The sequence below is a fragment of the Melospiza melodia genome, chromosome 13 (genome assembly GCF_035770615.1).
Source record: "Melospiza melodia melodia isolate bMelMel2 chromosome 13, bMelMel2.pri, whole genome shotgun sequence".
Lineage (NCBI taxonomy): Eukaryota > Metazoa > Chordata > Aves > Passeriformes > Passerellidae > Melospiza > Melospiza melodia.
Genome location: NC_086206.1, coordinates 7,059,240 through 7,068,661, shown reverse-complemented (window position 1 = coordinate 7,068,661; position 9,422 = coordinate 7,059,240). Strand labels below are relative to the sequence as shown.

Below are 9,422 nucleotides of genomic sequence, written 5' to 3'. Positions count from 1 at the left end.
TTGTAAAACCATGATCCAGCCTGGGCACAATGATTCTCAGGACACATTTATTTATTTATTAGAGCCCACTGCTGAGGCATCATTCAGAGTGTTGCAATGTAAATAATCTTTGTCTGCATTGGTGTGTTTGTTTGTGGGACAATGGAAATTAAAGGGGAAATCTTCTATGGCTTCAGTAGGATTTGGAACAGGCACACTGTTATTGTATAATTACTAATTAGATGCTTTAAAACCACTGTTAATTATTGAAGATTGTAGTTTCTACTCTTGCTGTGAATTTTTCTTAATCTCTTTCTCATCAAATACAATTCAATTTTCTTTTTTTTTTAATATTACTTTTCTTATAGTATCTTACTTCAGCTTCTGTAAGGTGGAAAAATCTTGCAATGTTTTTTTTTTTGAAGACATTGCAATGTCTGTTTTATAGCAATGTTTCTGTTAATAATTTTAAAATTTTAATTTAGGCCAGAGATGACTAAGCAAGGATTTCATCAAGCAAGGATTTCCAGTGTATCTTCCAAGCAGAAGTGCCAAACCCAGAGTTTGCAGAGTGCTGTCACAACAAGATTTTGCTTTATTTACAATTGCTTGAGGAATGAGACATTTTGTTCATGAGTTTTTCATGCATTCTGTTATGACTCTAATGTGGTGTCATTCCAAGGGTGATAACGAGGTCAATGTGAGCATTACTTAAATAAAGACACCATTTATAGTGATTAAAACCTGGGGGGAAAATCAGCAGCTTTTCTTGATCCCTCTAGTGTTTGAAATTGAGTCTCAAAGGACTTGTGGAGGATCCTGCTTATTGAAAGTGATCTCCTGGAGATTTTTACATATCTCAAGTAGTCCTGAGCACTCTGCTGAATTAATAATCTACACATAGGGCATTATTACTTGCAAACCAATACATACTGAGCATTTTTGACAGCTGACATTCCTAAATAATACAGAGTATAAGTTTAAAAAGTAGAAAAACCAGTCTTTTTAAAGCATCTCTTTTCTGTTTATCATCCTTCATCGATATGAATGACACACAGAATTCTGTGGATATATCAAAAATGTTGAGAATTTTCAGGAATCCACTATTTCTGCATTACAACTAAAGGTCCTGAGCAGAATAAATGGTTCAACTGACTCTGAAAAGCCTTGGTCCATCCTTCCATGCTTTTGCAGTTAGAGCTGCCCTGTTTGCAGAGGAAATTATCTGTACCTGGGAGCAGCTGAAAAACAAACCAGGCATCTGAGGAGCCAAAAACAACACACAACTTAAAGCACTGTTGCCTCCAGATTTCTTTAATGAACCACAAACTCTTTTGCTCCCTGAGCCTCACATCGTAATTGGCAATAACTACGACACCTTCTCAAAACACAAAAACTCATCAGCTGCCAGCTCCCTGCTAATAAACTCACCCAGAACAACTTATTAAGACATAACCTTTAAGTGTGTGAGCAAACAATATGCAGTGAAAGCCGCACCACAAATGTCTATAAAGCGAGATGAAGTATTAGGATTACTGCAGCTTTCTCTGAGCGAGGCCAAGCATATGGTGGCATAATGGAGCATGAATTTACAGCAGCAGAGATGTACGATATAGATTAAAGCTTCATCTGGGAGAACATACTGCTCGGCAAAAAAAAAAAAAAATCAAAACAGAACAAAAAACACCTAACAAAAAACCCCAAAAAATAACCCAAACAATTTTTTGTTTTGTTTTCTGGTTTAACGAGGAGCACAGCTGCTGTTGTGTAGAACAAGGGCTCCCTCTGCTGCCCACGGAGAAGGACAAACCAAATCCTACCTTCTGAACCGCTAAATACGTGATCCCGAAATAGCCCAGATTTTCAATCGCTCTGAACACGCTTCTCAGAACACGAGGGTGGATGCGAGGGTTTCAGGCAGGACGGATGGGCTCCTGTGCGACATAGAAAAATCCAAAATAAATAAATTAACTCCACTCCGCTAATTTTTTCTGCATTCGCTGCCAAAGTTGTTAAAGAAGTAAGCACTTGACACATTTTGTTACTGTTTAAAACTAGACCAGAAATATTTGGTAAAAAAAATATTTATTTTCCCTGTGATAAGGGAGCTGTGGCTTATTCATCTTTACAGAGCAGCTTTTGGGGTTTTTCTTCAGGTAAATTAAATCTTAAAGTACGAATGGAAAACCTACAGCCTGTAATAAGAGTGTGACCAATCAACAACAAAGGCTGAAATTTGAGGTGTGGAAGTTCCTTTTTTAACGTGATTGAAGCTATTAAATGAGAGTGCCAGTAATAGTTGCATTGCTGTTTTGACGCTTAAAGCGTCTTTGTACCTAGTCTGATGAAGGCCAGTACCTTTGTCAGCTTTTTGGGGGAGTGCGGGTTGTTTTTTTTTCTATTTGATTCCAGAGACAGGGCCGTGGCTGCAGGTCAGGATTTAGTCCCCATTGCAGACTGTGGACCGAGCTGCGGAGCGGGGGGCTCAGCACAACGAGGCGCTTTTGGGGAGCCCCGAAACGCAGAGGAGAGCTGGGGGCAGCGCCATTCCCTGCTGCTCCCGTGGGATATCCACCGAATCGCGTCCCCAGGGCTGCTTTTTAGGGGAAATCGGAGGGCCCGTGGCAGACTCAGAGCCCAGGCCACCAGACCATGGTGACATTTGTAGCAGTCACTGGCACAAGGGGACACGGCAGAGCCTCGGTGTTCCAGCAGCCCAGCGGGACCGTGCCCGTCCCGCTGTTCCCTCACACACTCCGGGATGGCGCCGTCGTGCTGTGCCCTCACACACAGCGCACTCCGGGCTGGTCCCGACCCGCTGTGCCCTCACACACAGCGCACTCCGGGCTGGTCCCCCTGTGCCCTCACACACAGCGCACTCCGGGCTGGTCCCGCTGTGCCCTCACACACAGCGCACTCCGGGCTGGTCCCGCTGTGCCCTCACACACGGGGCACTCCGGGCTGGTCCCGACCCGCTGTGCCCTCACACACAGCGCACTCCGGGCTGGTCCCCCTGTGCCCTCACACACAGCACACTCCGGACCCGTCCCGTCCCGCTGTGCCCTCACACACAGCGCACTCCGGGCTGGTCCCGCTGTGCCCTCACACACAGCGCACTCCGGGCTGGTCCCGGTGTGCCCTCACACACAGCGCACTCCGGGCTGGTCCCGTCCCGCTGTGCCCTCACACACAGCGCACTCCGGGCTGGTCCCGCTGTGCCCTCACACACGGCGCACTCCGGGCTGGTCCCGTCCCGCTGTGCCCTCACACACAGCGCACTCCGGGCTGGTCCCGTCCCGCTGTGCCCTCACACACAGCGCACTCCGGGCCGGTCCCGTCCCGCTCCCGCCGGCAACTCAGGAAAGGCAAGGAGCTGCTGGAGAGGGTCCAGCAGAGACCATAAAGATGAGGAAGGGTCTGGAGCATCTTTGTGATGAGGAGGGACTGTGACACGTGAGCGTGGGGAAGAGTGAGAGGGATCTCATCAGTCCATACTACATGGGGCCAGGCTCTGTTCAGCGGAGCCCAGCAATACGGTGATCTAAAACACAGATCCCACATCAATATGAGGAAAAGCTTTTTACACTGCGGATGGCAAAGCTGCCACAGAGGTGTGGAGTCCCCCTCTCTCGACACATCCCAAACACACCCGGACGCGTCCCTGCGTCCCCTGTTCAGTAACCCTGTCCTGCTCTGGGGGCTCGGGCATAGGCGGTGGATTGGCCTCGCCTGGCGAGGGCGCGGCAGGGCGGGACAGCGTTCGGCGGTGGATTGGCAGCGCCTGGAGCGGGCGGCCTCAGCCATGGCGGACGAGGAGCTGGAGGCGCTGCGGCAGCGGCGGCTGGGCGAGATCAGGGCCGAGCACGGGGTGAGGGGACGGGCGAGATCAGGGCCGAGCACGGGGTGAGGGGACGGGCGAGATCGGGGCCGAGCACGGGGTGAGGGGACGGGGGGGATCGGGGCCGAGCACGGGGTGAGGGGACGGGGGGGATTGGGGCCGAGCACGGGGTGAGGGGACGGGGGGGATCGGGGCCGAGCACGGGGTGAGGGGACGGGGGGGATTGGGGCCGAGCACGGGGTGAGGGGACGGGGGGGATTGGGGCCGAGCACGGGGTGAGGGGACGGGCGAGATCAGGGCCGAGCACGGGGTGAGGGGACGGGGGGGATCGGGGCCGAGCACGGGGTGAGGGGACGGGCGAGATCAGGGCCGAGCACGGGGTGAGGGGACGGGCGAGATCGGGGCCGAGCACGGGGTGAGGGGACGGGGGGGATCGGGGCCGAGCATGGGCTGAAGGGACGGCGGGATCGGGGCAGGGCCCAGCACGGGCTGAGGCAGCGCCTGCCCCTCCGCCCGCAGCGCTTTCGGCGCCTCTCGGGGGCCGGAGGGGAGGAGCAGGGCCGGGTGCGTGGCCGGGGGAAGCGGGAGGAGGCCCGGCCGTGCCCGAGCTTTGGCTGGAAGCGGCGCCGAGCGCAGCCCCGGCCCCGCCGCCTCCCTCCGCTCCTGCCCCGGGAGGTTCGGCATAGGAACGTTCCTGCCCCCGACCACTCACTGTCCCACGGATTGCCTTCCCAGCCATGTCAGTTTTCAGAGCTGAATCACAGAATCACAGAATTGTTCGGGCTGTAAGGAACTTCTGGAAATCATCCAGTCCAGCTCCCAGCAGGGCAGGGTCACCTGGAGCAGCTGACACAGGAGTGTGTCCAGGTGGGTTTGGAATGTCTCCAGAGACGAGACTCCACTCCCTCCCTGGGGAGCTGCTCCAGTGCTCTGCCACCCTCCCTGGAAAGAAGTTCTTCCTCGTGTTGAAGTGAAACTTGTGTTTTAGTTTCTGGCCATTGCCCCTTGTTCTCTGCTGGGCACCACTGGAAGGAGCTGGACACCATCCTCTGATACCATCCATGTATGGATTTATATGAATGTCAATTTTGTGTTCCTGTGAAGGAACTCTACCTCCAGCCATCCCCATTTCCTGTCCGTGAGGTTTTCCATCCTGCATTCCCACTTTAATTGTTACCTGTAATATCTGAGGTGTTCATTCCATATAAAGTTCAGGGTTTTTTGGTTTTTTGTTACTTGTTTCTAAATAGTCACCAGTAATAGTGATTTGGAAATTTGCCCCATTTTGTTTTTCATATGTATTAGTGTTTAGTGCAGGAACCAACTCCTGTAGAACCCCCCTCATTAACTTTTCATTGGTTTCAGGAGTTAGACGTGATGATCCTTGTGGGTTCTTCCAGCTCAGAATGTTCCATGATTCTGTGATTCTGGGATTTCAGCTGCCAAGCTGAGAATGTGTTCTGTTTCATTTTACTTATCCTTAGCTTACTCCAATGGCTCTGTAATGCTTCTGGCCCTTTCCTGGGCTCTGGGGCAGCCATGGGAAGGCTCTCCCTGCCCCCAGCCCCAGGAGCAGCTCACCCACTGCTGCCAGCACTGGCTGTGAGGAGAGCAGAGGGTGGCACATTTATGTGCTAGGGCAGCAGATTCCCATGTCCAGGATCTCATCCATGGGCAGGCAGGTTTAGCAGGCAGCTTTATCTTCCATCAACACTGCTGGAATATTTGAACTTTCTGTCCTGTGTGGAGTGATTCTGGGTTGTGATATTTGCTCTGATCTCCTCCTTCAGGATCCTTCTGCTGATCCATCACAACAGGAAGCAAAGCAGAGGTATAAATGAGACTGTTGAATGTTGGTCTTGCATCTCATCATCTTTAACCATTTGTTTTGTTGCTGGGAAAACCACCCCCAAAGGAACTGAGATGGATCCAAGATTGCTGCAGGTGTGGCTCCCATGCCATGCCCACAGTGCCTGAGCCCTGCTGGGGTGGGAGATGATGAGGAAGCATCAGCAGCTCATGTCCCTTGGCCCTTGTGTGAGTTCAGTGAGCTCCTGAGCTGCAGGGAGGCTGCAGGGTGCTCTGGGGAGCATCACCCCTGCCACTGTCACCTTGGCTCCTCAGGGCTGGGAGGAGTTTATCATCCAAGTCCTGCAGGCTGCCAGAACTCCTCCCAAACTGGTGCTTTTGGTCAGTGCTGAGTTTGGGTTGGGTTGGGCTGGTATTGCAGGGGGAAGAGCCTTTCCCAGTTGATTTGATTTTTCTGGGATACTATTCCACCTAAAAAGCTGAAGCAAAATTATTTTTCTAGAAGCTCAGTGGGGGAACAGTTCAGTATTTGTCCTAAGGGGAAAATTGTAAACAAGTGTGTGAAGAGAGCTGACTGCACAGTCCAAGCCTGTATTAACTAAAGTTTCATAAACTAAAGCTGCAGTTTTGCAGATACTTCTATCAAATATTGTAAATACATGGAGACTTAGTGAAGTCTCCATGTGAAAGTTCTAAACACACAAATGAGCTTTGGTTTGGATTTGGAATTGCATGGACAATTCCTTGTGCCTGTTCTACCATGGAGTGAGTTCCACCTGGATAAATGCAGGCTCTAAAGGGTAGCACAGCTTTTGTCTCTTAAAATGTAATCATGAGCAGTGAGAAGGTGTAAGGGTGAAACTCCACCTTGATTTCTTGGAAGGTGTTGCCAGCTGTGTAATTCAGTGATGGGAAATGGGAAATGTCCATAAGGAAAGGACATTCCCAGGACAGGAAATGCTGTAAAAGCCATCATGTAAATGGGAGGTTTGAAGTGACCTCAAGAAGCACTTCCAGGAATCAAAAAATCTTCTGTGCTTTGCTGTTCTGTGCACGTTATTTCAGGTGTTTGAAATCCCACTTTAATGTGTGCCTCACTTTCCCTTACAGAGAAGCAGAGATAAGGAATACTATTTTAGCTCAAGTTCTTGATCAAGCAGCTCGTGCAAGATGTGAGTATCCAAGTAACTTCCTCATAAAAAATACTCAGCTAGGTGACTCCTCAGAAGTGTGGTGTACAGAGGCCAGATTAGAAAAATACTGCTTTTGCTGAGAAGATAAAACTTGCAGCTTTTCAGTTGGTTAATCAGTGATTAGCAGGGAGAGGCTGATGAGTATCTGAATTATGTTAATGTTTTGGGTTTTATTTAAATTAGTAGAAGGAATTATATGGAGAGTCAAAGTTGTTTAATGAGGAGCAAATATTTAAAAGTAAGAAATGTAACTGTCTTGTACCTGGCATAAATGAAAATGGCTTTTTCAAAGTTTATTTCATGACCCTGGCATGAAGAAGATTGCTTCCTAGGGACATGTGTCACTTTTTTGTTACTAGTGAAGGTCCTGGAGAATGTTCTAACCCCAAATGAACAGAGCCTGTTTTTGTTGCAGTAAGCAATTTAGCACTTGTGAAACCAGACAAAGCAAAAGCAGTAGAGAATTATCTTATACAGATGGCAAGATTTGGACAGCTAGCTGGAAAGGTATGTTTCCTAATTCTTTCTCACATACATTTATTTTTAAACCCAATTAACTCTACAAAAATATGTTTATAATAGATACAAGTTAAATTAACTGTAAATAGCTCCTATTAAAATTCCATCAAAGACTATATAATTCCATCCAAAATCTTTTGTAGGAAGGAAATGGCAATTCAGGTTGATACTCTCAGAGTGTGTTTATCCACATTTTGTTTGATTTTCCTAGGTATCAGAACAAGGTTTGATAGAAATTCTTGAAAAAGTGAGTCAGCAAACAGAAAAGAAAACAACAGTGAAGGTGAGTTTTGTTTCCTAAGTGTAATGTTGTATAAAGTGGAGCAGCAGAATTGCACGTTGGGACAGTTCAGGGTGCAAGTTTGTGTTTGCACCTCCTGCCCTGCCCTGCCCTGCTGGGCTCCCTCAGAGCATTCTGGGGCCAGCCTGGTGTGTGCCAGCCTGCATCCACCATCACCCTTCAATTCTCACTTTATCTATTTCATTCTAGTTCAACAGAAGGAAAGTGTTGGATTCTGATGAAGAGGATGATTATTAATACTCTAAGGCTGCCAAACAATAGCCTGGAAAATGCTGTTAGCAGGCAGAATGCAAGATCTGAAAATGTTTACGCTTCTTGACTTTTTTTTTTATTATTATAAAAGGCCAACAAATAACTTGTAAAATAAATCTGAGAAGGGGGATTTTATAACTTCAAGTTTTGTAGTATAAGAGGCCTGAGCAGTGTGGGGTTCCCCATGGCTTCATTGGCATGAGTGTTTTGTTGCCCCTTGCTCACTAAGCTCTGCTTTCAGCCACTGCACACACTTAACTTGCTGTGACTGGAGAGTGCAAACACAGGAGCCAGGTGAGACAGGGCACAGGCACTCAGAGTTAAAGTGTGTCCAGACTCTGGCACAGAAGTGTTGGAAAGGAGATTCCCTGAGCCCCTGAAGGATGCCTGCCCAGCCAGCCACTGGCTCTCAAGGCCTTACTGGAAATTTAAAAATGAAAGCATCCAAAAAGTGTTTGGGTCAGGGACTCCTGTCAGGCAGCCTGTGTAAAGAAACGTTACCAGCAAACAGCAGAACTGTTCCCTGTCAGCTCCTGGGCTTTCACACAGAGCAAGTTAACTGTGTCACACACAGCACTGGTCACACACCTGCTATCGTGTACTCTTACAACTACCTCCACTTTTATCAGATGGCTGGAGACTTTCTTACCTGGAAAAAAAGACAGACCATTTTCCTAAACTCTGCAACTCCTGCATGCTTCAAGTGAAACTGAACTTGTGCTGTACTTTTATTCAAGACTATGGTTATGGAAATCAGTAGGATAAATACTGTAATGTGCTGAGAAACTCTCCCACCACAACCCCCCTATCTGACATAATTTAACAGGATCGTGTATGATTCCAACTGCACTGGTTTTGGAACAGAATAAACTGGTTTCAAGTGAGCACTAGTGGGTGTGTTTTTCATCTTGTCTGAATGTGGTTAAAAATATGAAACATTTGTTATTTTTGTTTCATTTGGTTTAGACTCTGCATTTTGCTACTCTGTGTTTGTAATTAGGATGCCTTAGCTTTAGTGATACCCTGAGTGTGCCAAATTTCTTCAGGCTTACAACCCTTACTGAGTGAAGCCAAAGTTTGGTGAACTGATTTTTCTTATCTATATGGTTGAGAAATCTGAAGAATAATTCATTTAGTTAAATGCATGCTACAATAAAAGAAGCAAAATTCTCACTCTGTAATTTGGAAATCAGATTTATAATAGTCTACTAGATTATAGTAGGTTATTCTTGCTGCAGGTAAGGACCAATGACTTACTCTGAGTCATCTTTATAGTGTCACAAGAAGGAAAAACCTGTTTTACCTCTTTCCTTTTGTGGCTTTTGACTTGTAATAGCTGAACATTCTTTTTTTTTTTTTTTTTAATTTGAACATAGAGCTAGAAAGGAGGTTATGTGAAAATGCAGAGCTTCACTAACAGTTCTATTTTGTACACCTCTGTGCATAAATCTAAAATCACACAACCTGATAAAATTATCTGTAAATGTAGGAGGAAGGAAAGTCCAGGAGTAAACACAAGGTAAAGTCTTCA

General features: G+C 47.4%; 1 protein-coding gene across 1 annotated transcript; it reads left to right on the top strand.

Moving 5' to 3' along the window:
* Window positions 1–3,751: 3,751 nt before the first annotated feature.
* PDCD5 (programmed cell death 5) lies at window positions 3,752–8,775 on the top strand. Its single transcript, XM_063167675.1, has 6 exons — window positions 3,752–3,847; window positions 5,608–5,648; window positions 6,737–6,798; window positions 7,235–7,326; window positions 7,550–7,621; window positions 7,829–8,775. Exons 1-6 carry the CDS (start codon window positions 3,782–3,784, stop codon window positions 7,874–7,876), a joined length of 381 nt encoding a protein of 126 aa, XP_063023745.1. The 5' UTR covers window positions 3,752–3,781; the 3' UTR covers window positions 7,877–8,775.
* Window positions 8,776–9,422: the final 647 nt, after the last annotated feature.

Excerpts from the sequence above, each read along its gene's own strand:
- PDCD5 (XM_063167675.1), top strand. The coding sequence starts at position 3,782 with ATGGCGGACGAGGAGCTGGAGGCGCTGCGGCAGCGGCGGCTGGGCGAG. Across the intron at positions 3,848-5,607 it reads AGATCAGGGCCGAGCACGGG|GATCCTTCTGCTGATCCATC; the intron begins GTGAGGGGACGG and ends CTCCTCCTTCAG. Across the intron at positions 5,649-6,736 it reads CAACAGGAAGCAAAGCAGAG|AGAAGCAGAGATAAGGAATA; the intron begins GTATAAATGAGA and ends TTTCCCTTACAG.